At 42.8% G+C, this 27,184-nt stretch overlaps 1 protein-coding gene across 1 annotated transcript; it reads right to left on the bottom strand.

Annotated features, from left to right (window-relative positions):
- Positions 1–806: 806 nt before the first annotated feature.
- EDEM1 (ER degradation enhancing alpha-mannosidase like protein 1) lies at positions 807–26,950 on the bottom strand. Its single transcript, XM_063114715.1, has 12 exons — positions 26,393–26,950; positions 20,464–20,536; positions 17,141–17,244; positions 15,727–15,898; positions 14,423–14,606; positions 12,692–12,866; positions 10,974–11,094; positions 10,329–10,499; positions 8,437–8,510; positions 7,469–7,565; positions 5,223–5,426; positions 807–2,412 (listed from the first exon to the last, which is right to left on the bottom strand). Exons 1-12 carry the CDS (start codon positions 26,899–26,901, stop codon positions 2,323–2,325), a joined length of 1,974 nt encoding a protein of 657 aa, XP_062970785.1. The 5' UTR covers positions 26,902–26,950; the 3' UTR covers positions 807–2,322.
- Between the last annotated feature and the right edge of the window lie 234 nt (positions 26,951–27,184).

Here is a 27,184-nt window from a genome sequence, read left to right as displayed (position 1 = left end):
AATATGCACTAACTCATCCTCAATTGCATCAATTGGTCCAGTACCCAAAAGTCAAGAGAGTTTGAGACAATACACCACACATTACACGTCAGTCTGTAGCCCCTGAGATGCACCTGCAGCACTCCAGGCACGATGGTGCTGCCAGGCACAGACCCTACTCTTACAGCATGAGGAAGAAATGCCTGAGCTTTCTGACAGCATTAGGTCAAGGGCCCAGCTGAGAAGAGGAACACCGGAGTGCTTACATACCACTGCTGCCAAAGAAGCTGGAGGAGAGGAGGTGGCCGCCAAGAGAGAAAACAGAGGCATGTAGAACTCACTTCCTTCCCTGACGTGCCCCATTCTCCCAAATGGGTCATTAACAATCCCACTTCGTTTTGCTTGGAGAAAATGTACAGGTATGCTCGTGTGTGTGTGTGTGTGTGTGTGTGTGTGTGTGTGTGTGTGTGTGTGTGTGTGTGTGTGTGTGTGTGTGTGTGTGTGTGTGTGTGTGTGTGTGGTGTGTGTAGTGTGTGTGTGTGTGTAGTGTGTGTGTGTGTGTGTAGTGTGTGTGTGTGTGTGTGTAGTGTGTGTGTGTGTGTGTGTGTGTGTACTTAACATCTTTACTGAGTCAATGAAAACATTTAAAATACATAGTGTTCTCAGTTTTCTACTCAGTACATAAGACACTGCTGATAAACAGAACAATGCTTCTGAAATTAAGAAAAAGGTAAAAAAGAAGCATTCTTTTTTTTTAACTTTAAAACAATTTGCACAGTCAATGTTAAAAGATAGAGAGGACACATTTAATACTGAAAATCTCCAAGAACAGATTATATATCTATTTTAAAAACAGTAACACTTAAATTTTCAAGGAATAAAATTTCTCTTTTGACTGGAAGTGCAATGGCTTAGATGGTGCTTATTTCCAGTTTTAAAAGGACTAAAACGAAATCATTTGAAATGTATAAACAGTGACAGGTGAGCAACATGGTATGAGGTTGGAGGTTTTTAAGAGATGTCCTACCCTTTTTATTGGGATAAATTTCAACGAGGTTGTTACACGAGCCAGACTAGGGGTCAAGTCCAGCTCTGCTCTGTGTGAGCACACAGTGTAAGTTCAAAGAGATACTCTGTCTGGCCAATGAAATAATAACAAAAAAGAAAGAAGGTACTTTTAGCACAACTTCCTTCTTCTGTATGCTTACTTAAAATAATAGGTTGAAAGGCAAGCACTGGCCAAGCAATTTCCAGAATCTTACCAACAACCACCCCACCCCTCTTTCACTGTGGTCTCCACATATGGCAATACAAAACAAGATTGCTGAAACCATAGCAGTAGCTGTGACGCCCAGTGGCCCAACCAAAACCCATATAAGGCACTAATCTAAAGCCTGTATTACATGAAACAGCTCAAGGATGCCAGAAAGTCATCTGATCATTTCTTTTTCCCTGACCTAGCTAATTGGCACTAGACACAGGAAACAAAAACAAAACAAAACTCTAACTCAAATACAATCAGAACTGAGAATCCTTGGTTAGGAAAGATGAGAAAAGCTTAGACAATCTTAGGTATTTTTCTTTCCCTAAAAGGCACCTGGTTCTGGAACTATGGGAGTTCCTCAGGTAAGTTCATGTTCAAAATAAATGTAAAATACTATCCAAAAGATCTGTTAGCTAACCTCTCATACTGTGACAAAACGTCTTAAGAAACTGCCTGTTAAAATTCTGGTGAGAAATACCATTGCTCTTAAGCAAATAATTTGTAACACTGTGAAGATTACTTGGGGCTTGAATAACTGGATGACGTTTTCCTTCATGTAACCCAAACTGATGGCTCGATATCTGGGGGAGAGCCCAATTAACTAACAAGAGAGAGAAAGAATGACATTTTCAATGTAGTAAGTAGGTGAGACAAGGGAACCTCAGGCCCTTTTGCACAGAAATTTCATTCCCAATACTCAAAGAGGTAGCAATACTGTACGTGGCAGGTGCCGGCAAAATGAAAACACTGGGATTCTGAAGTATGAGGCTGTGAACATCACTCCAAGGATGGCCATCCACTATGCGTAATAATATCAGCAGGTCCAATGAAGCCAATTTCCATGTACCTTCTCATTTCAAATTATATCCTTAAGAAAAACAGGGCATTTTATTGAACAGAAGAGAAACACTGAAATGTGCAAAAATTAACCAGATGTGGGCGAGGAGCTGGACAGAAATTCCTACACCATCACGGATGGCCAGACTTCCAACCCCTTCCATCTCAGCCTGGATTTTGGCATGGTCTGGGTTGAATTGTTTAGATCTGGTTTTCGATGAGGTCACAAAGAGGAGAACAGATCAAATCAAACCAACCATCTGGTCAATCTGTCGCATGTAGATGCTCTTTAAGGGCAGGAAATATCTCCTCTCATCAGGAACACGACTGCACTAGAAAGACAAAAATGAGGGAAAATGTGAATTTTGAATTAAAAACTTACGTGGTGATCTCTAAGGAAATGTGGCTAGGTGACCTTATCCTGAATTTCTCAACCTGGGCACTACTGACATTTCAGGACAGATAACTCTGTTGTAGGGGCCTGTCCAGGCCATAAAGGATGATTAGCAGCATCCCCGGCCTCTCCCACAAGATGCCAGTGCCAACTCCTGCCCCTCAGCTGTGACAACCAAAAATGTCTCCAGACCTTGTCCAATGTCCCTTGAGGAGCAAAACCACCCCCAGTTGAGGACCGCTGACGTGATTTAATATCCACACTTCACAAGTAAAGAAACGAAGACCCAGACACCCACAGCAACTGCTTTAGTGGCCAAGACTAAAAGTTGCATCCCTCAGATACTTAATCGACCCAGAAAACACTTTAGCTATTGGACAATTATGTGGGTTTTTTTGAGTTATGTTCTTCTCGTCCACAACCAAAATCTAAATGCTTAGAAGTGCTTTTTTTTTTTTTTTTTTTTTTGTCTTTTTCGTGACCGGCACTCAGCCAGTGAGTGCACCGGCCATTCCTATATAGGATCCGAACCCAGGGCGGGAGCGTCACTGCGCTCCCAGTGCCGCACTCTCCCGAGTGCGCCACGGGCTCGGCCCTAGAAGTGCTATTTTTTAAGCTGGTTGGTTAGCTCAGTTGGTTAGAGTGCAGTGTTAAAACACCAAGGTCAAGGATTCAGATCCGCCAGCCGCCAAAAAAGAAAAGAAAAAAAAGTGTTTTGTTTTGTTTTTTAATTAAAGGCCTTTTCTCTCCCCACCCCCTCAAAGGACATGCAGACCTTGAGAACCAACTAAACGTGTTGTCCCTGGAAACAGCTGTCCACGTACATTCATTACCCAATTCTTCCCCAAGGAAGTGTTCTCCCAGTACTTGAACTCACTATGCCCCTGCAAGATAAAGACTGGCAGGTGCTTCAGCTGGTCCTGACCACTCCCCTCACACGCATCTCTGTGCTTTTGTAGGTGCTGTTCCTTCTGCCTGAGCATCCCTTCCTGGGAAGCTCCTCTTCATCCTTCGAGGATCTACAGGTTGAGTATCCCTTATCCAAAATGCTTGAAACAGAGATGTTTCAGATTTTGGAATATTTACAGAATATATATCGGTTGAACATTCCTAATATGAAAATCAAAAATCAAAAATCCACCAGTGAGCATTTCCTTTGAGCATCAAGTTGGTGCTCAAGAAGTTTCAGATTTTGGAGCATTTCATATTTCAGCTTTTTGGGTTAGGGATGCTCATCCTGTACTAACCAGTAACCTCTTTAGCGAATCCCTCCTGGATTTTTTCTCCAGCAGATCTCTCCCTTCCTCTGTGTTTCAACAGCACTACTGACAAATACCTAGGGAGGAATCATTCTCCCCACTAAGCCATGAGCCTGTCCAGAAGTGGGTCCCCTCTTACGGGCCTGCATTCCAGCGTCTGGCACGATGGGACCACATCCTGAGTGTAACAAGTGAGATGTGTCTCCTTCCTAAAAGAGAAGACACTGGCTGCATCTGAATCCTGGCTGCACCATGTGACCCAAACCTCTCCATGAGGCCTCCCTTTCTTACTCTGCAATGTGAGTAACCAACACTCTACTCCTCATAGTGGCCACCCTTCCCAGGGCTGTGGTGCAGAGTAAACCAGGCCACAGACGTTAACTTCGGGACAGCCCTGGCATATGGCAAGTGTTAGTAAGTGCTGGCCGTTGTTAACATTTCTCCCTTTCGTTCTCCTTCCCTTTCCTTCTCAATCATGCTCTGTTTGCTTAATCAACACTCTGTGGCTAATGGAAATTTTGGGAGGTTATCTGTGCTCTGGCCTTGTAACAAAGTTCACAGAGTAATGGTAAAGACCTTCACTGGGGGACTAAAGAAAAGTTCTGGAACACAGTCTGCGATGAAAGGGCACCCCCCAGCCAAGGCAATCGGTTTGTGGTCAGGTGGCAGAACTCAACAACTGAGGCTTTTTCAGAGAAGAGAGGGGGCAGCCAATACATTGCGGGATAACAAGATTTGGGATTTCAATTGATCCAGGATCCATTTTCCTATTCTCACTTCCAAATCATCCTATTTGATTCAAGTCAACACAACTACACGGGACTTCCACTAGGGACTCAAGGACTTCCATTTCCAAATCTCTTCTGCTGCTTCATTCTAAGTGAAGCCCCACTTTAAATGAATCTGCGTATGTGCTGCACTTTGAAGAGCATTTTCATTAAAAGTCATAATGACTATGACTGCTTTTTTCCCCTCTCCTGCTGGTCAGTGATTTTGCTGAATCTCCCATTTGCTCCTCCGGACCCACTCTCCACCCTTCTCCACCTGGCTCTGGACCAAGGAGACTGACAGATCATATCAACAGGCTCCCTTGCCCTCTGGCTTCTGGTGGCAACAGCAAAGGAGAAGCCCCGGCAGGACACAAGGAAAAGAAACGGGGAGGGGAAGGTTTTTCCTTTCCTGCTAGGCCACCAGTGGGGTTGAGCAGAGGCTCCTGCTGGTGGCTGCCCCTCCCACACAACTCTCTCTTCCAAGATCCTGCCACCATTCTCTCCACTGGCCCCTGCGGCCAGGAGTGATAATGGCAATGCTACTCCTGTGGTTTCCCACACCCTGAGGACACCTATGTAAATGGCCTCTTTATGCAACTCTTCAAATTACCCAATCTGAGTGTGCCATCAATTTTCTGTCAGGAACTCTGAATGGCAAAGTAATTAGTTGTATTTTTTCTTAGTCCACATGCAAACCACCCCTGGGAGAAGCAACTCACATTGGAGCTGGAGTTGATGACTTTTAACTCATGAGATTTAGGCCTGTGCATAGACTTTCCCTCTTGGTCCTGCCTTCCCTCTTCAGAAAAGAATTCCTTCCAGGGTGATTCCCGAAGATGTTTGTCCACAGATACTATATGTCCCTCTGTTGTAAACATGTATCTGGTTCCAGATTTGTGTACTGGATTCTCCTCATCAAATAGCTAGAGGGAAAGAAAAAAAATAAATAAATAAATATACAACTGGTAACTGCGGCACATTTGGGGCTATCTCTGAAAGTGTCTCAGCTTCTCAGAGAACAGAATTTGCTTGGACCTTCATGCTTTTCAGTGACAAATGGGTGAAAAGACAGATTAACAACCATGGTTCTCAACCTGGCTGCAAGGCAATATCACCTGTTTACACTCAGACTCCTGGACCTGTCCCCATCCCACACACACCTCGCCTAGACGTGCAGATTCAGAAATTCCAGGGCAAAGACCCAAGCACAGGTCCTGGCTGACTCCCATATGCCACTCTAAGCTGGAATTGTAGAACTGTCCCCACCACACACATACCCAGACCCTAAGTTATAAACGCTGACGGAAGGAAGTACATGTTTTCTTGCCCACCATATCCCCAGGGCCTAGCACCGAGTCAGCACACGTGCCAACATTCAGTTCAGTTCCTGCGTCAGAACATGGGTCGGGCACTGAGGACTCAACGGCACACGAGGCACTGTCCTCCCCTTCAACAGCAGATGTGGCAGGGAATGAAGGAGGGTGCGACAGGTGCATGCAGAAAGAAAACCTAACCCAATATGGGACAAGTCAGTGGGGGACAAGAGAGGTGTTCAGTAGATGTTGAATGAATACTTAGAAATTCTTAGAGATGGCAGAATCCTTATGGGTCACCTAAACTACGTATTTCAGAGACCAGGAAAAATGAGACACAGGGCAGCGAATGGGAGAAGAATGGTGTACACCCCAACTCGTCTCCCCCCAGATTCTGATTTCTTTTCCCTAGCACACCCTCCACCAGGGTCTCCTTCCTTTACTCCAGAACTCGTCCTGTTAACATCCTTCTGACACCAACACCTGGCAGATGTAGACCCACGGTCAGCCTATTCAGCCAGCCTGAGCCACCCACACTGAGAGCCAGAACCTCTGCGCACCATGGGATTCGGCAGCAGGACACCTGTCTTCCCACCAGATAGACCATGTGGTCTGCTGGGACACACCTTCTCTGTAGTCTTCTGTGAAAAGTGACGCCACAGAGAAGAGTCGTCCTAAGGGATTAGACCAGTGGCTCCAAAACCTGGCTTTGTACAGAATCATTGGAGGCCCTTGTCAAAATTACAGATTCCTGAGCCTACTTCTTCTAAAGATTTAGTAATCTTAACAAGGGGCAGCAGGGTGATTCTGACCAGATTGCCCCAGCCCTGGGAACCACCAAACTGGATGACACATTTATCACTGCTGCTGCTATCTATGACTCTCAGCCCAAGTTCTCAGTCGCCACGCTACTTTCCAACCAAGAAATCCTGCCCCTTTGTGCCTTAAGAAGTCTTCTTTTGTATGTCGCCACATTGAGGCAAGTGACAGAGAGGGCAGGAGAGCAGCTTCGTGCACAGGTGCACAGGAGCCATATGTGCACATGGCAGAGCAGCGAGGTGGCGAGAGCAATGGATGAGGCAGGGCCACGGTTCATACCTCACCTCTGCTGTGCAGTCACCCCGAGATTTCAGGAAAGTCACCTGACCCCTCTATGCAAGCTGTGGCTCCCATGAGGGCTAGCTGAACATTGACTAGGTGATCCCAAAGCTTCCATCCAGGTCCAGAAGTTCTCTCTCCACACACACGAGTGTGTGCCTGAAGATGTGTGCGTGGACAGACAGCTGGGCTGCAGGCCTCGGCCATGATCACAAACATCAAGAGAAGTGAGAAAGCTCTAAACACCACTCTCTTCTTCAGAAGAGTGTTTCCCAGCCAGTACAATAACGCTGGCCCTCTACCCATTGCTATCAGCACTTCTCACCACTTGCACTCATGAGTTTTTTTTATTTACTTGCCGAATGACTCCTCTATGAAGCTGGAAACCATGAAGGAAGATGGCAATATCTTTTTGTTCTGACCATGCCTGTATCCCTGTGAACATGCCACATCCAGCACATAGCAGTGCCCAGTAAATACCTGTCAGAAGATTGCACGAATGCTTGCTCTAAGCCACCCTAACTATTCCTTGGTTAATCCTGCAACACACTTACCAGATACAAGTATTTGCAGGTCTCACTAAGAAAGAAGCTCTCCATCCGGTCCTCTGTGGACTTGTCAATGACGTGGTGCAGCGTGGCATACCCACATCTGCAAGACAATTATCCAGTTAGTACTGCCTCTGCACCGTCCCATCTGCTGGCTCATCGACAAAGCAGGAGTACTCAACTAACACAACAACCAACCAAGTTATCCAACACCATATGAAAAATAAACTATGTTACATTGAAAGGCTATCCATTTTTTATCCTTGGATTGCTTGTAAATTTATTTTAAAAGTGGTCTTGCCGCTAAATTATCAGGTTAGTTGCAGGTAGGAGGGAGGGGCAGGGACAATATTGGCCAAAAAGCAGAACACAGCACCAGGAAAATGACTAGCAACAAATTTAGAAGGACTGATTTAAATTTTCAGTACTAGTACTTGTAGAACTGACATCATTCGGATACCCTAAAATAGTATTTTGTAAGAAAATACTTATGATACACTGATTAAGTTTAAAAAAGTCACAAAATTGAAATACAGAGTATGTTTTTTATATATACATATATACACACATTATATATAAGTATATAAAAAAGACTATAAATATATCCGCTTAAATGCTGACTATGCTTATCTCTGTATGAAGAGATTACAATGATAATATTCTACCTTGTTATATTTTCTGTACTTCCTAAATGTTTGAGTATATGAATTATTTGTATAACTAGGGAAAATAAGTTACTTAAAAAGAACACACAGTCTGCTGGAAACTTACAGAAAAAAAATGGGGGTAAAAAGCAATTCCCACTACTAGGAGAGGAGCTACCACACCAAATGGTAAACAATTTCCCTGCAAAATTAACATTAATGACCTGTTCTATACATTAAAATGCAAAAACTAGGATAATATTTCCCCAGAACAACTCAAATTAAATCAAAAGTGGCCAACAGAAAAACAAAGGAACTTAGAAAACTGACTTGACTTTTGTGTACTTTTCCAGACTCTGCAGAATATCCATTCCTACATGGAGGTAGAAGGGATTCTTGGTTGCCTAGAGAGAACATGAGAGAATGTGATCCAGCAAGAGCTTGGAAAACATGCCATCCACAAACACCACGGAGACTGCAGGCATTCCCCAAGGAGGTGAGTCACCAGCCAAAAGAAGGAACTGGGCCTAACTCACTTTATCCTCAAGGAGCACAAATGTTAAAGGAGTAGGCACTCTTTCAGTTCACATCAAAGCACACCTACAATTTAACTATACCCAGGGTTAGGACAATCTGCTCCAATGTAGAACCATACTCTGCTTTGGCTCTCCTGATCCCCATCATGGTCAGAAATGAAGCAATGCCCACCCTGACAGTACCACGTCAGAGAACAAATCCAGTTTCCATCTTGCCTCAGAACTCTCTAGAAACTAAGACGCGGGCACAGGGAAACAGGACCTGGCCCCCATTCCAATTATAGCACTGTGAGGAAAGGTCAGTGAATGGGAACAACAAGACTTTCAAAGTTTCCTCTCCAGTCACCCTAAGAAGTCAGTCCTTGGGTTGCTGACTCTTCTGTCACATGCTCTTAGATGGTTTTGTTAATCTCTGGGAGGATGAGACATTATCCCACAAACAGTTTAAAAGTTGGGGATCATCTTTAATACATGCCTAGTGCCAACATGCAGCAGCAAAAGCCAACAGCTACAAGGTTAGCTGTTTCAGGATTAAAAGAGTACAGGGCATGGCAGCAGAGGGTAAATCTGTCAAGTGGGAGATTTCTCTTCATCTGAAGAAAACAGTCAATGTGAGGAAGAAGTTGAAAATAGGCAAGAAGCGGTGACAGAAACAAAGTGGCATAAACCCACAGGGACCAGGGCTGAGCTCGGGAGGAGAACACAGATGGCAGCCACCTGCATCTCAACATGTGCACAGCCTGGGCTCCAGGGCTGGCACGAGGCGCCACCTTCCCCTTTCTATGACAGGTTATCTAAACTCATGAGGTCTCCCTTTACACAAGAGGATGATTGTCAGTTCCACAAGATTTCTCCCTTTTTCATCTAGAAGCAAATGGCAAGGACTCAGCATAAAAAAATGTTGAATAAATCTAACCCATAGTACTAATCCTACTACCAGAGCTTGTAAAAAATCAGGTTCTGCTTGCTAGGGCTTGCCCACTGTAGGCATCTGCTACAGGCCTACTGAGTTGCGTCAAAGGCCAGCTTCTTGGAAAGGTAACAGCTTATGCTGCTGTGTTTGTGAATGATGAGGACTCTCAGTGTGTATATATGTATGGCATGCACAGAAGTATAAATATCTGGCTTCAACTTTCGAGAAGACATTTCACAGTTAAAGTGACAATCCCTCTGGCACTAAAGTAATTTCATGAAAGATGAAACTATATTTTTTCTTAACATTAAACAAAAACAGGCATTCAGATGAATCCCAGATGATTTCCTTTAAAACCAAGAAAAAGAATTTTCTTTTTGTCTGAATAATTATTACACAGACCAGAGTTCCACAGTACACTGATACTGAATTGCATCCCCCAAAAATGGTACTTTGGTCAAATAAATTTGGAACGCACTTAGTACAAAATCTTCCTCTTGAATATTTAAAGATGTGAGAAATAAGTCCTATAGTAAAGACACAACCCAGCTTTGCAAAATGTGAGGTTAAAAACCTTATTTGACTGCAGACACCTCCTCCATCCTGCGAAACCATGAACGACACTGAACACTAACAAGACCATAGAGAGGTGGTCACTCTATCAGAGTCACTGTGAAACAACATCATTCTAAATCAATCAGCAAGTGTTCATTAAGAACCAACTGCTACAGGTCCTGCTCATGTTAAATACAAACTACTGTGTACTCTAGTACCTGATAGAGGAGATACGTGGATTCCACTAACTCCGGTCTCAGTGGGTAGAAGAGAACATCAGGGGCCTGTAGCTGCCAGTTATATCTCTCGGGGAGGGCACCATATCGTTTCCATATGGCATAGTAAAAGGCATGGAGACAGATGGCATCTTCCACATCTCCTATCAGAACCTAAGGAGAAGACACAGGTCACCAGGCTGCGACACTTTTCCCAGAATGGCAAGACATGACACGAAGGCTCTGGGCTCTCCCTCTACTCTCCGGCTCTTCTCTGACCTACAAACATGGTTGGAGACAAAATCAACCCAAAAGTGACAATTCAGACAAACAGATGCCCTCACTATCTAGCCATCAATGCCAAATAGCTGTGAACTGCATGAGAGAAGAGGTTAAATGTACTAATGAACAAAGAACAAACAACTGAGAGAAGCACTATCCAAAAATCACATACAGTTACTTTTCAAGCATGGTTTTGCACTTATGCAGTATGGCTCTGTTCAATATTCTGGGGACTAATTCCACAAAGAGAATGATAGAGACAGGTTGTGCTATTAACCTCCCAAATCCAAAGGAGCTAAAGAACACTCTGATCTCAAAGTCCTTTCTAATGGTTGCTTATTCTTCGCAAACCTGATTGCAGCATACCTGCAGTCCAGGGAAGAAGGCCTGCAGAGAGTCAATCCAGGTGTTCATCAGCTGGCCGCTGAACATGTTCACATTGACATAGAGTGGGGGGTCTCCTTCTCCTTCATTACAGGCTTCCCGCCTACAAATCCAAGCAGTACATTCAAAGGTGAGAAGAAAACTCACTGACAGAGCTCAAGTTCTGTTCTTCCAGCAACCCCTGGTTGTTTCATTTAAATAGAATTCACATTAACTTTTTCTCTTAACTCATTCCTTAAACCTTTGGAGACAGTCTGCCTCTACCTGTCTGTACTAGACTCTAGCAGAAGATAACATCCACCCTAGAATTAAAGTTCTAAACTTAGCCATGGTAATATATCAGGATTTCACTATATTTTGTGGAAAGCACTTTGACATTCAGGTTTAAGAACCCTGTCCCATAACAGAACTTGGTATACAATGCAGGCTTATGCTGGATTTGATCTAAGGGTAGAAGCCTAGTTCTCTCTGTACAAAGAGTCTCCTCTCTAGTATGGTCCAACAGCATGGGCCTGGAGGAATACATCAGACCAAGACCCTCGGGGACTAGTACCTAATTTATTTTGGGGCTTTGAAAAGTGAAAATGACTGAACTCCAGCCAAAAGACCTCTTACTTAAACGCAGCACTTACACAACATTGTGGTTCCTACAATGGCTAAAGAAGAAATGGGTCCAAGAAAACCCCACCAAGCAGGAAGCTCAGTAGCGATATTAGTATTGGCCATTTAAGACATAAATGTACACAAAGACAGGCCTGGGGAAGAAAAAGGGATTCCAGGGCAGAAGCTGCTGTGGCTTCGAATGGCCCTCTCTCTCTCCTACCACCTGAATGCACAAGTGAGAAATGGCAAATAATGTCATTTTAAACAAACTCAGAGAAAAAAAAACGTGTCCCTGTCCTTTTACCAGGTAAAAAGAAAAATTCTAACAATTCTTTGGAAAGTAAAAGAACCAAAACAACTCAATAACTCTCCTGTATTACAGCTCCATCTGCAACTAAAGCCACAGTTAAAACACAGGGATGTGTCATCTCACGCAGCAACCAGTCTACCTCCCAGCAGTCACACCCCTGGGTAAGCCCCTCTCCCATATCAGGATTGGTCAGGTGACCAATGGTCTGGCAGAAGTGTTGGTACGTCATTCCCAGATGAGGTCATGAAAGCACTGTGGGGTTCCATTTTGGTCTCTCTATCTCTCTCAAATTACTCACTCTGAGGGAAGCCAGCTGCCATGAGCTACCGACAAAGAGGCCCCCTGTGGCAAGAACTGAGACCTCCAGCCACACCCAGTGAGGAACTGAAGCCTGCCAACCACCACAGGCATGGGCCTGGCAGAGGATACTCCTGCCCCAACTCGAGCCTTGGCATGGCTGCAGTCCCAGCTCATAACTAACTCCACAGTAACCTTGTGAGGGATCTTGGGCCGGAACTATCAGCTTGGCTGCTTCTGGATTCCTGGTCCCAAAGAAAAAACATGAGATGTTTGTTGTTTTAAGCCACTAGGTTTTGGGGTACTATACTATGCAGCACTAAGTAGCTAATAGAGCTCTTCACCCCACAAATGACTGACAAACAACCAGTAAAGGTGGGGGGCAGAGACGAAGAGACCCTGTGAATTTAAGTTAAGAAAAACAGAAACATTTCAGAATGCATTCTATTTGCTCAATTAGGCAACAGAAGAGATGTTAAAAGAGACATACCCTCTTCTTAAGTAGTTCTGAATACTCTGATATGCAGCATTAAACATTTCTAGGTCTTCTTTTTCTCCAAAGAGAATGTAAGATTTCAAGAGGTATTCATAGAAGGAGTCCAGCCCAGCACCCAAGCCACTCTGCTTTCCAACCCAATGGCCCGTCTGAATGTTCACAACATTGCCTGCGGAGATAAACAGGGCGCCTCAGGTTCCAATTATCTTGGGGTAGGGATCAGTTGGGGGTGGGGGGCAGGTGGCAGGGATGGGGACAGACCTCCTACTTCGACCCCACTATTCCTCAGCACCTTCATCTTTGTCAGGTAAGAGAAGGAGTGAAGGCTTGACCCTAAAATTTTATCAGTCCTATTAGTAACTTGGATAGCCTAGAGATTTTTCTGAATGTTTAACCACTGACACAAAAATGGAGATATACAGTTAATGTAAAAGAAAAACAGGTTTGTCAAGTCGCTTTTCCAGACTGACAATACATCTTAAAACCCAAAAGAGTGTTCATAGCTTTTAACCCAGTACTGCCATTCCTGGGAAATTACTCTTAAAAAAAAAAAAAAAAATGTTATTTACCAGAAAATTTCTGTAAAATGGAAAAAAGAGAGGGAGAGAAATAACTAGACTCCAACATCAGAAAAAGAGTTAATGGACAGTTACGTAGCTTTTAATAAATGATAACTATGAAAACAAGGTAATAACTTGGAAACACTTAGATGACCTGCCAAATTAAGGCAGGATAAAACTGTTTATATTATACTATAACTGAAAATATTTAAAAGTTGCACATGCCAGGCTGAAAGGACCTATGGAAAGCTAAAAAGTTAACAATTAAGGGTGACATTGACCAACCATTTGGTGATAGACTGACAATCTGAGTGGCTTCTTTATCTCTATTGGTGTGGTTAAATACAAATTTGAATATACATTTTAGAACTTAAAAAACAAAAAAAAATACCAGCCAGCCACCAAAAATATAAAAATAAAAAATCACTCTTAAAAACAAAGCTTTTGCAACAACCCACTACAGCTCGGACAACCAATCAAGTTACTTCCCAGTGCCAGAAAGAAAATATTTTCCAATATGAGACAAACAGTTACATAAGGTAAAAACATATTTGAGTTATACATCTTGAGTTAGCAAAATACTGATAATTATTGAAGATGAATGATGAGTACACAGGGGTTATTATTCATTACACTTTGTCTCTATTATGTTTGAAATTTTCCATAATAATTTTTTAGTAACACCTTGACCAAACATTCTCAATGGAAAAAACCCCCACCTAATATAGGTTTAATCTGGGCTTTCAATCTACTACTCCACACCTAGATTTTTTAAAAGGAAAAAGCTGTTCCACCAGTAACTCTAAATTCCTATATTTGGAACCCTATATTGAAGCAATAAAATCTGCCTCAGGGGCAATTCTTTTTACAGCATTTCCATTAACAGTAATTTTCAAGTGGAATATGCCAAGGGATCCAAATCATAAGGGAGCCCTCAAACGGCAGAAACATTAGTCTTTTCCATCAAACTTTACAGCCTCACTCTAAGTAAAAGGTCATATAAAGAAACTGGATGTGGCAGACACTGAGGGCCATTGAGTTGTCAATTTTCATATTCAATGGTACAATGAAGAAGTGGTGGAGGGTGGGAGAGCCTCAGAGAAGCTCAAAGGGGAGGGGACCAGACAGTATGCAGTCCCACTGGCACAAGAAGATGCCTCCACACCTAATAGTCCTGTATCATTGCTCCGGAGGCTCCAAAGGGCTTTAACTGCTCGTCTGGCCACCCATTCAAATGTGGAATCCCCCAGCAGTCGGCTCAGAATCCCAAATTCCACCAGGAGGGAACCAGCTCCTGCCGTGCACGTCTCGTTATTGCTGTCAGGCGGAACTCCTGTCTTTAGATTCACCTGGGGAAAGGAAGAGACAAAGGCTTCATGGCAACACTCAAGGAACCCACTGGGGTGAAGGCCAGAAAACAGATACTACACTTGGCTAACGAGCCAAGCTTACCATGGTAAGAGTCAGCGCACCGCCTCCCAAGTTGCACCTGAGATGAATGTGAGAGTTAAATTTAAAAGACAAAGGGTTGGCCAGTTAGCTCAGTTATTAGAGAGCAGCCTTGTAACACACCGAGGTCAAGGGTTCAGACACCCATACTGGCCAGCCACCAAAAAAATAAAAAGTAAAAAAAAAAAGACACAAGATAAGAACAGCAGAGACTCATCTTATTAATAAAAGCAAGTCTTCAGGAAATGATTATAATTCTATTCACTAAACCATCTCTTTCCAGCAGGTTTTCTTCATGGTTGCAAAACAATGAGGCTTTGGGGTTAGAAACAAAGGCAAGCTATGGAATCACTTACAAATTTTAAGTGAGCAACTGTGACCTCACTCCTGCTCAGCAGACACAGACAAATCTCAGACTGGGAGGAAAAGGCAGCATAGCAGAACATGACAGCTGGCTTCACCATGGAGGCTCCATGGTGTGGCAGTTCTGCGCTGGTTACCCAAAAGGCTGACTCAATTCCCAGAGGAGTTCTGGGCTCAACAAATCAGATGCCACAAAGATATAATCTCCTTCCAGATCTTGCATTTAAATCAGCACCTAACTTGCTGGTCTGTGCAGGCTTTACTTGAAAGATCATGTGAAGCATTCAAAAAAACAATCATTGAACTCCTATAATATACACGTGAGGATCTTTAGGAAATACACCCAAGTCAGAAATGAACACAAACTGCCCACACTATTTTGTAGCAGAAGATAAAAATCACACACGTAAAAGGACTTAATCATACTGAACACAGAAACATAAGTTCCTTAAAGGGAAGGATTAAATCAGGTATGTCACACACAGTAAATGCTGAATGGATTAAAAAACAATTACATCATACTTAGGACCAAATTCTCTCAAGGACACCACTTTCCTATTCTACCTCAGCCTCATTATTCCTTCCTCCAAATAAAATACACAAAGAGTTTTAATTCAGGAAGATGGCAAATTGTCAAACACAAAGGTTCAAACCTACCCGAGGATATGGGATCCCTGTCTTGGTGTTTTCAAAGGCAGGGAGGAGCCGCACAGCCAGGTCATGGGCCATGTGCAACAATTCATTATCGTAATCCTTAATTGTCATGTCACCAAAGGGCTGCTTGGAGTCAGTTATTATTCTATGGGCAGAAAGGAGGCTTCCCAAGACCCTAATGACAGGAAGAACAAAAAATAATGAAATCATGTTGCTGGTAAATGCAAATTAAAAACGACAGAAGAAGCCTCTATTTCCTTGTGGACTCAGAACTGCCTGGAGTCAGAAGGACTTGATTTAATGGCCTCTTAAAGTCTTTCCAGTTCTGAAAGTACATGATTGATTCTTAGTTAACCACATTACTGACAGGGAGAAAGGGAATCATTCATCTGAGGCTAGCAAGAAAAATACCATTTAAAATATTAACATATTTTGTAATCTTAATATTAGGGCATTAAGAAAAGAGAGTGTATTAATTGGAGTATACTGATTGTCCTCAATAAATTTTACTTATTATTCCACTAAATTACTCTTGATTTATCTCACCTGGGGAAAAAACTTAGCCATATAACAGAGAGAAAAAGGCAAGACAACAAATACTAAGTAACTTATTTAGTTTTGGCTGCCAAGCAACTGATGAACTTCTCCAGTATCTGGTAAAGAGGCAAGGTGAGGAGAAAGAGAAGAGAACAAGGAGAAAATGGACCACTCAGAGGCAGGAGGCTCCCAGCTTAGATCTATGCCCTGTAGACCCACAAATGTCCCCTTCCAATGATATGAAGTGGACTGTGACATTTTTCAGAACAAATGTTTTCATAACGTTAATCTTAAATAAATATTACATCTGTAAACTGAAATGTTATGCAGTAATATAATTATTTAAAAATGACATTAAGCAGAAATAGTCATAATATATCAAACTAAAGAAAGCAAGATACAAAACTGGGCATAGAATATGATCCCTACATTAAACAAAGAGAAAGAGAGAGATTAGTGAGGGACAAACATGAGAAGGAAATACACCAAAATGGTAAGAAGTGGTTTTCAGTAGGTGGTAGGTGAGATGGGAAACTCTTATTTCTTTTAGAAATATGTAGGGGTTTTCCTAGGACACAGTGAATGAAGGAAATGAGACCAGACATAAAGGGAAACCATGAAACTCTGCATTAGAGGGACACCTTCTTACACCCCCATTAAAATATAAATATCTTTCTGTTTAGTCCAAAATGTGATTACTTTGAAACATCAATTGTACCAATTTGTATAAATACAAAACTAAACATGAAAAATGTGCACTGTGCCCACAAGGTTTATATGGACTCTCTACCTGGATCTTGGGGCTAGAAGACCCTCACAGGAATCCTTCTCTATACATACACAAAAAGAAGCCTTCAATCCATTGTAAGTACTATTTTACCTTATCGTAGCCTCAAAGACTTGGACAGTGGAATCCTTGTCAAATGAAACTGTGTTGATCACTAACTTGACTGCTTTCTGGAACTCGGATGAATTTCCCATTACCTTTAAAAAGAGGAACACAGACCATTACAGCACCTTGAAATGAAACAGGCTACATGACTACAGCAGCAGGCCACATCATCTAAACATCTGTGTGTGGTTTTGCCACTGCAGGAGTAGAAACACAAAAGGTAGAGAAGCACAGTTATTTCTCAGAATGTATTCCGGGCCAGATGGCATGCCCATTTCTTCCAACTCAAGAATCCTATCTCCAAATGGCAAAACTGTGAAGATAATTCCTCATAAAATCACTGGCACTCCTTGTCTTCCCACACCATTCTCCCTCAAACTTCAGTCTCAACTTATTTATCATGAAAGGCACTGTAGCTCCCAAAACTTGTGGAATGGGCAAAAACAAATTTAAAAATTGAGAAAACAAAAATATGACTTTCCCTGTGCTCCTCAAATAAATCGACAGCTTGGGTGCTTGGCTCTCAGGAGACCCAAAACCTCAAAAACTGACTGAACTTGCTTGTCATCTAGATGTCTAAACAGTTTGATAAATAGTAATAATAGGTTTTGGAACACAGGATAAAGCCAGGGACACATAAAACAAAACATACAAATAATCAGCTCTATGTCCTTTTTAAAAAGTGATCTAGAATTATGATTCCTATTTTGGGTGTGTGGATACAATGTCATACACCAAGCCTCTCCTACACAAAATGCAAATTGGGCATAAAATTTTATAGATTAACCTGAACTGAAATTATTTCATTCTATTCCAAATTGTATGACAATCTTATCACTACAATGACATTGTAAGGACACACAAAAAAAAATCAAGGATTACAGGTCAAGGGTGTGGATCCCCTTACCAGCCAGCCACCAAAAAGAAAAAAAATAAAAATCAAGAAAAAACAAATAATTTTATCAGACACTACTTCTTTCATGTAAGTCTTACTTCCTAATATCTATTGGTCTGCTACATCTTTCCCCCCTTATAGTTACTTTGCTGTAACACACAGAGCAAGTACAGATGTTTCTTTTCTGACATTCAGTTCTTTCCTTTTAAAAGATTATGCAATAATACTGCAAGTTGCAGCCAATGGTCAGAGTACTGCTCTCTTCTGAGTGTTTCCACAGCACACCTGTTAAAGCCTGTTTAAAATGTTAACAAAAGAAAAGGAAAACCTCAACATAAGTAACACCTGAAAAGTTAGCCTGACAGGCTAACACATTAAAGGCCGGATATTCTACAATGAAACCCACAGAGGTGGGTCTGTTTCCTTACAGATGTTCACCAGCAACAATATCTGGTGCAGCTGCAGATGATGATATGATCTCAGATCAAGTAGAAGATGATGAAGGAAGCCAGCAACTCTTAATTTCATATTGAAATTTTCCATTTTACTCAGATACTTACAGAGCCCAGAGTAACCAGGCTATAAAATCATTCACTCATGTTTGAGAAAGCTGGATTGGACAGAAGAGTTAAATAGGTTTATTTACTGCAGAACTTCTCAGAGCCTTTAAAATGTTGATACACATTACGGCTCTCCAATAGTGGGACAGACACAGAATTTCTCAAGTTCATTTGGGAACAGAATTCTACTTTCAGGGAGTACATCCTTGAAATCTGTGTTAGGAAATGCTGGATTGGTAGAAATTCATTTTTTGAACAAATATTTGCACTCCCACACTGAATAATAGACATAAAGTCTCTGTACTTAACAAGTATGGCAGAGAGATAAAAAGACAAAATGGAACAAAAAAAAAAAGGCTCAGGGAGAAAAGTGAGCTTTCATAAGCTGTACAAGAGTCTTAGGACTTCTCTTTTTAAGCAACCCTGGTAGGCTGAGTCATCCTCCGGTATCTTCAACAAGTTAGCTCTAAGTAGGCTGGAATACATGTCTGGGCACATTTTGATCAGTGATGACTTAAATGGAGCAGCGATAACTTCAGAAGAAGATACTGGGAAACTAAATTGCTTTGCAACTACAGTCTAGTAGAATAAAATCCAGTACTCTAGATTTTCTATTAGACCAAGGGTCCTAGTTCTGCTACTTATTTATAAAATGAGAACGTACAATGATCTCTCAAGGTCTTTCCAAATTCTGATAATTCTACTAATAGCAAGATCCTGAACAGCATAATGCAAACTTAGCTAGCATTACTCATTTCTAACTCCTTTTAACTCTAAACTGTTAATTGAAACAGCTTTAAACACTTTTAAGAAATGTTAAAAGAAACCAGAGTAAATCATTAAATACAGGATTTGGGCTAGACTGCAGTAAGAATTTCCTAATGGGAAAAGCTTGTTGGACAATGAAGGAGAGCAAAGGGCTTGTAAAACCACCTTTTCTAAGGAGATTTAAAAACAAAGCTGTGCTATAACATAGTCCCTTGGAAATTGTATTCTATAGCAAAAGGGCACAAATCAGACTAAGCCCATAGACACAGCCTGATCATGTATCATGTTCATAGTGTCTTCTTGACTTTACTATGTTTCTGCATATCTGGCCAAAGGATGAGGAGGTAAAGGCAGCACCCAAGTTGGCAGCCCAAGTATGGAGTGGATAGTGTCCACAAAATAAGCAGCAGCAAATAAAAAGGAGTGTTTGTAGAGAGCTCCACATATGGGCTGACCCAGGGCTCAGACACACTCTTGTGAGCCAGGTGGTGTTTCAGGGTACCTGAGATCTTCTGTCTTTTACTCCTGAAATAGTAATACAGTAAATGTAAATATTAATGGATTTCTCTATGGACTGATTCCTTTATGGAATAAGATAGTGGGAAACAAAGAGAAAAATAAGTTCCCTAAAAACACAATTACACATTTCTTCCATTCTTTTTTTTTTTTTTTTTTTTTTAGGAGAATCACATTTCACCTCATTTAACCACCAACTCTTTCCTTGCTCTTCCCATTTAAGGTCATTAAAATAAATAATAGCTGGGCCGGCCCGTGGCTCACTCGGGAGAGTGCGGTGCTAATAACACCAAGGCCCCGGGTTCGGATCCCATATACGGATGGCCGGTTCGCTCACTGGGTGAGCGTGGTGCTGACCACACCAAGTCAAGGGTTAAGATCCCCTTACCGGTCATCTTTAAAAAAAAATAAAAATAAATAAATAAATAAATAAATAATAGCTATCAAAGCTAGCAATACATTTGGAGTATCAGGTTCCTGTTCCCTGAAATTCCCATTGCTGGGGGAAATTAGGGTTAATCAACTCAAAAACATCTTAATTTTTTTTCTTTCAAAAAAAGATGAACACTTACTGCAAGTGTGTCCAACGCGTCAACAAGAGTCAATGAATAGTTCCCTAGTACATCATTGATGTTCAGATTTGAACTGAAAAAGAAAATTAAGAATTAAACAAAGGTACTTTATTTTAAAAGTGTAAAAAGACACTAAAACTAAACACCCATTAGAAACTACAACTGCCAGCAACTCGTATTTACTCAGGAACTGATTATGGGTGGATCAGTATGGCAAAGGTCTTTCTGTCTCAAAAGCAAGCTTCTACAGTGTCTGTAAGTAGAATCGAGTCACAAACCACAGAGACACACTTGTACTATAGTGGAAAGAACACTCAACAGGGAGTCAGGAGATGGTGCACGAGTCATTTGCCCTCTCTGAGAAAGTTTTATCACCATAAATGCTCTCTTTGATCATGTCCAGCTTCAAAAAGCTCAGATCTGGCAATCACTAGGAACTAAAGGAGAGACTCTGTCATGTGACCTACCTGTAACACTTTAATACAGAAATTAAACACTCCAGCCAATTACACACATAAGAAGTAAATACTTTCAGCTAGTCTCAGTGTTACTCATCTGTCGTCTGGTTGGGGGAATAAATTAACTTCTTTATATCATCTTTTCAGTAACACCTCATCCAAAGAATCCCCATTATTTCCATTAATTCTGAGATGTCTTTTACCATGAACCAAAGCAGGAATTGAGGCCCTTTCTTCTTAACTGGAGCTGCATAGATGTTTCCGCCACACACCTCCCACCCCCATCATCAACACCAATTTTCCATTCTGAAACAATCTCAAGAACCAACTTCAGGACAACAAGGGTAAAGCTCTTCAAGTCACTCTGATATTTCTTTATAACAGTAAAAGTGACAACCACAATCATAACAACAACTAATACATTTGGGAAAGGTAGGGATGGAGAAATAATTAAAGTAAAAAAGTACGGCTTGAAAAATTCTGGGGACCTCATTTAGTCTACTGGCCCATTCCCACAAACCCAGAAAAGAATTGCAGAAGCTTGGAAAAAATGATAGTAAGGGGAGACCTGTTTTGAAATTTCATTTATTAGAGGCCAAAGTGAAAAAGCTCCAGTTTTATTTCCAGTAACAGATTCATTGATATCTGGAGTCTTCCGTCATTATCCCCAGAGCACTTTATCTTTCCCTGGGATCACACCCAGTGAGAAAAGCTTCTGGGGGACAGCAGAGCATCTCCCATGTTCTGGGGGACTTGCTGTGTTCCTTGACAGGCCTGCTACGTGCCTCAGCTGGAGTGAAATGGCCTTACATAAAGCAGGTACAAGTATGTCATCTTATCTGAACCTTCCAATTGCCTTGTTTTATGCCATATTATGCCATTTAATCAAGAACAAAGAATTTATAGCAAAATTTTAGCTACATTTTTTAAAACAAGTGATATAGAGGGGGCTATCTATGAACTAGGGCTATCTCGTCTCCCACAAGCCATGAAATCAGCAAACTGTATGGCTGGAAAACCACGCCTCCTTCTTCTATTTGTTGATTCTTTCTAAATAAATTTCTGTAATATCACAAGGTCCTCACAAGGCGAAAGCTATGGATTCAAATATGTCTCTCAAGGGTACTGCCAGCCAGAAGGGATACGGGAAATGTTGAAGGTTGGAGGAGGGGGTCATAAGAGACAGGAGATCCTCATGCTCAGTTCTGCCAACTCAAGTATATTCTGCTGGGTTTGAATATTTATTATGTTGATCTACTGCTCAGAGTGGGCGCTAACAACCCACCGCACCAGAAAAATCATCATTTAGCGACCAAGCTAGATGGTGAGTGAGTGAACCACATGTAACCACCCTCTCCTGAGGTACAGCTTAATCTGTGGCATGTGTCCCTGTCCCCACCTGCACAGCCCATGGAAGGCATTACTAATTTTGAGCACTGCACTCCTTCCCATGTTTTATTGTGCTTTTACTTTTAGTCTAGAACTAAAACAGATCCAGTTTTAAAATAATTCTTGATGCAATGCCCAAGCAGTCACTAACAACTGATAACAGTTGCCACAGTAAAAAAAAAAAAAAGAAAGAAAGAAAGAAAATGTATTTGCATTAACTGTGGTGGCTTCTCCTCTCCACTCTAATCAGACAAATCCGCTCAAAGATCTGGGGTGTTCACTAGAACACTTTTAATTCTTTTCTACCAAATAATTGCTATACATTCCTTCAAAATGCGCCAAAATAGAAAAAAAAGGGGGGGAGGGGAATGAAGGAAAAAATAAGACTCCCTGAAACCCTTTTTGCCTAACAGCATGAAATTATCCTATGCAGCTAAGACTGTGGATTTGTTCTTTGTAGATATTCTTGTTGATGTCCAGTCTGACCAGACACCATTTAAGTTTCTCAAGCCAACAACTCAGTCTTCCAGAACATGGTGAGGCTCAAAAGTGCACATCTTTCTATATATCCAGCTGGCTGAACCACAAAACTGAACGCTCCACTTAATGTCACCATGTGCGAATGCTCACGGCACTCACCCACTGTGAGTTTTTAAAGTTCTTATCACTCAAAACAGAAAAGATGGAGAAAAGTACGGCCTCTGATAGAAAATTCTTGATTATGTAGCTAACAAAATCAAACGTGTGTTAAAAAAAATTTTCCCCATATACTTAACCTGTACAGCTGTTCAGAAATCTACCTGGTGCTGTGAAGGCACAGAGATAAGATAAGAAACAGTCCCTGCATTGCAGGGATTGAGAATCTGGGAAGACAAGACAAAGGGAAATGTAGGTAAATACACATAGTACTCAATTCTCAAGCAATGTAAAATGTGGAATAGCAGCTCAAAGGAAAGGAACTTAAAGGAGAACTGAGTAAATTAAGGAGACTCATGTTCAAACAGTTCAATGGCATCACAGAAAAAAAGATGTGAGCCTGCTTCTGGAGAGCAGGACTTCAGAGAAAGAGGAATGCAGAGGAGGCCATCATAAGCTGGGGTGCCCAGGAATGAGTCTGTTTGGGGCCACTATTTGTGTGGTTTGTTAATTTGAGATTTGCTTTTTTGTTTTAATAGCAATATGTTTGAGGAGTCAGCAAGAATGGTCACATATCCAAGCCCTGAACTATAGTTAGCATTTACAGAATTATGAAAATGTAATATCTAAATTTAGTCAAAGAAACTCTGAATGTGGATCCTCCAACCCAAATTGGGGATGTGAGAAGAACTGACTTTGCATAGTAATCTCTAGCTGGACAGAAAGATTTGCTATTTTTTATTTATTTATTTATTTATTGGCAGCTGTCTGGTACGGGGAACCAAACCATTGACTTTGGTGTTACAGGGCTGTGCTCTAACCTACTGCACTAACCAGCCAGCCCCTAGATTTGCTATTTTTAAAGTGTTCAGGTTTTATTAACACGTCACCCAACCCCCAGGCAAACAAGACAGGCAAGATAAGCCTCAAGTAAAGTAGCTAAAATGAAAAGACACACATGTTTATCACCCATTTTTGTATCTGTACTTTTTACATAATGTTCTTATGGCGAGTTCAGTTTTTTAGAAGAATCATTAGAATATATTTGACAGCAATCATTAGAATACATTTGATTAAAAAATAAATCTGATAGAGTTTTATTACAGATTATTTATTTGGGGGATGTAAATGTGCCCTATTATTTCAGTCAGAACAACAAAGATGTGGTTCTAAAGTTTCCTCAAAAATACCAAAGCCTGAAAGGAGTTTAAGGAAAGGGAGTACAAAAAATTAACCTTTCCACTCTTTGTAAGTGGCCAGTGCCACCAAAACTCCAGGGCTCTTTCATCTCCTCAAAGACACAAAAGTTTAGCAACCAAAAAGCTTACTAACCTCTGTGCACAACCCCTCCCTAATGCTGTCCTCCACCACCAATACTAACACCATCTTTCCAATGACAACATATCTGTCTTAAAGCAATCTGACCTTAACTTACACAGATTGCCACTGTATAACCAAACCAAACCACTTAGCAGCAGCTTTCTTCCTGAAACAACGGCTTTAAGTCACACAGGACACCACCGGGACCAACATGTTAAATCAACCACCTCACCTTGCTGGAGAGGGGCTACCAATTCTTTAGAGGCCTCTTATGGTTCATTAAGAAAAACAAAGATGCCATTAACTCACTCTCCAATCCATCATATTCCCAATTGAAAGTATTATCACAATTCCCTGATAAACAATTGTCCTTAAGTCCACCAGAAAAGGCAAATCTGAGAAAGAGTTTGAGAGAGAATTATGGCACTTATTGAAGGTGCTCTCTCCTTTCTTGCAATACTATGCGCATGCATTAGTGAGAAAGCACAATTAAGATCCAAAATATGTATACACACTTCGATTGCAATTATGTGAAGAGAGTATAGATAGGCATATGGGCAGGAGCTAGCAGGAAAGATAAATTTTAAAAATTGGTGAAATTTTAGGCTTCTTCCCCCCAAATTTAGCTAAGTTTATCCTAAAAAAAAAAGAGAGAGATTGAAAGAAAATATATTAATAGGTATAAAATCCCCTCTAATTAAGCGAAACAAATAACTCATTCACTTTGTAAAATCTGGAAAGGCCCAGTACTTTTTTTTCAAAATTCAATAAAGTTTTTGCTCATAAAGAAAAAAAACTGTATGTATGAAGGCTGATATGCTTAAACAAGAAAAATAACTCATCAGTTTCCTACAATTTTGGAAAGGCCTAGTCCTTTGAAGTTAGCCTGTGATGTGCTCCTGTTTCACTAAAACATCATATTCTCAAATTGCAATTTAAGACAAGAATTTGTGGATAACCAAACCACCATAAAAACTCTTTGAACCTCTTTAGTGTATAGGCCTTTTTTTTAGAACCTAAGGATCGGACTCTCTTGTTCCACAAGGTGAAGGAAAACGCAAACGTCCAAGGCAGCCATGAGCAACCCAAATCCTCCACCCCCACCCAAGCGAGGTAAACAGAGGAAGGCAGTCACCTATCCAGCCTAACAGCGTCCATGGCAATACACACCCCTCTCCTCCAGGTCTTTCGCTGGGTGTGCTGCCCTCTTGGACTCTGAAGTCAACAGCAGTGACCCTTAGAGGACAGCCTTTGCAAACAAGACTAGTGGATGGTGAGGACTAGCTGACCTCTCCTGACAGTCCTGCCACCAGAGTGGGAGAATTTATGGGACAGAGAATTCAGGGTACAAGGAATCTCACCTAGAGTATCAGGACCCCAAATCTGGGCCTGACAGCCTCCCTGCCTCCCTCCCACCTAACTATCCTCAGTCTAAAAGCAGACCCCGTGAAAGAGAAAGGCTGTAATCCCTCTCTGCCTTAAACTCACTGGATGACTTTGGAGAAGTCCTTTCTTGGGATCAACTCCTGAATTTTCATAAGGCAAAGAGCTGGGTGTGGCAATCCAATTAGAAGGGAAACAAGGGCTTGTTCTGAAGCTGTGTTTACATGGGAATTACATTTACATTTAGACTATATGTTCATCTGGAGAAAGAGTTCGAGATGGTAGTCTAGAACCACCCCCCTACACACACACACACACACACACACACACACACACACACACACACACACACACACACACACACACACACACACACACACACACACACACACACACACACACACACACACACACACACACACACACACACACACACGCTAGCCCTTGGCACTGCCACTCTCCCTTCCGGTCTCTGGGCCTCAGTTTCCCTATCTGTAAAAGAGACTGAGCTGGACAGCTGTCCTGAAGTTCGAAAACCGGGAGAATCCAGACAGAGAACAGCCGCCGACCCACCCAGCACCCTCAAGCTCAAGGGGACCTCAAAGTGGTCAGCCCAGGACACAGAGCGGACGGACGCTACCCCACGGACCCTAAAGGCCCTGGCATCCCTGGGGGCACCTGGAAGACGGAAAGAAGCGCGTGGGGTGCGCGACCCCGGGCGTCGGCTGGCGCCGGCTACTCACGGGTCCCCGCGGTCGGGCCCCCGGCCGCGGCAGTGGATGGGATTGAGCTCGTCCTGGGGAAAGGCGTGCGCCATGTAGTTGTCGTAGCCGAAGACGAACATGCCCCGCGCCAGGTCGCGCATCTGGGCGCGCAGCTGCGGCGGGAAGGCGCCGTTGTAGCGCTTCTCGTACTCGTCCGGGCCGCGGCCCCGGCCGCCCAGAGCGTAGCCCCAGTGGGTCGGGCCACACACACCCGTCCCGGGCGGCCGCGAAGTCCCGCGCCCCCCGGCCGTCGCCCCGGCCACCGGCGGCCGCAGCCACGTCGGCCCCAACGGCCCCCCGGGCTGGTCCGCGGGCCCCGAGGCGGACGAAGCGGGGCCGTCGGGGCCCCTCAGGCGCCGGAAGCCGAAGCTCAGGGGAAAGCGCTGGTAGAAGCCCATGCTGGGCCCCAGCCCGAAGACGAGCCACAATACTCCGTGGAGGCCCAGCCGGAGGAGCAGCAGCCCGAGGACGAGCGCTCGCCATTGCATGGTCGCGCGGACGCCGCGGGCATTATTTTAAAGCGCGGCGGGCCTTCCCCGCTGACCACCGCTGCCCGCGCCCGCCTCGTATCCCTGCTCACTTCCCCCTTAAGGAACTCCCCCGTGACGCACCAGGAACTGACCCATTGTCTCCCACCCCCCGCCACCCGGGCTCGATCGCCAAGCCCCGCGTTAGCCCGCCCGGTCGCCAGGGATTGGCCCGGCCCGGGCGGAGCTAGCGGGGCGCGGCCCGGGGCCACCCCCCGCGCGATACGCCGCCGGGACAGCCGCA

Source organism: Cynocephalus volans, chromosome 11 (assembly GCF_027409185.1).
Source record: "Cynocephalus volans isolate mCynVol1 chromosome 11, mCynVol1.pri, whole genome shotgun sequence".
In the NCBI taxonomy this organism is placed as follows: domain Eukaryota; kingdom Metazoa; phylum Chordata; class Mammalia; order Dermoptera; family Cynocephalidae; genus Cynocephalus; species Cynocephalus volans.
The sequence above is the reverse complement of the archived record's forward strand: the minus strand, read 5'-3'. Positions and strand labels throughout refer to the sequence as shown.

Excerpts from the sequence above, each read along its gene's own strand:
- EDEM1 (XM_063114715.1), bottom strand. The coding sequence starts at position 26,901 with ATGCAATGGCGAGCGCTCGTCCTCGGGCTGCTGCTCCTCCGGCTGGGC. Across the intron at positions 17,245-20,463 it reads ACGCGTTGGACACACTTGCA|GTAATGGGAAATTCATCCGA; the intron begins GTAAGTGTTCAT and ends CTCTTTTTAAAG. Across the intron at positions 11,095-12,691 it reads CAGAACTACTTAAGAAGAGG|GCGGGAAGCCTGTAATGAAG; the intron begins GTATGTCTCTTT and ends TTGGATTTGTAG.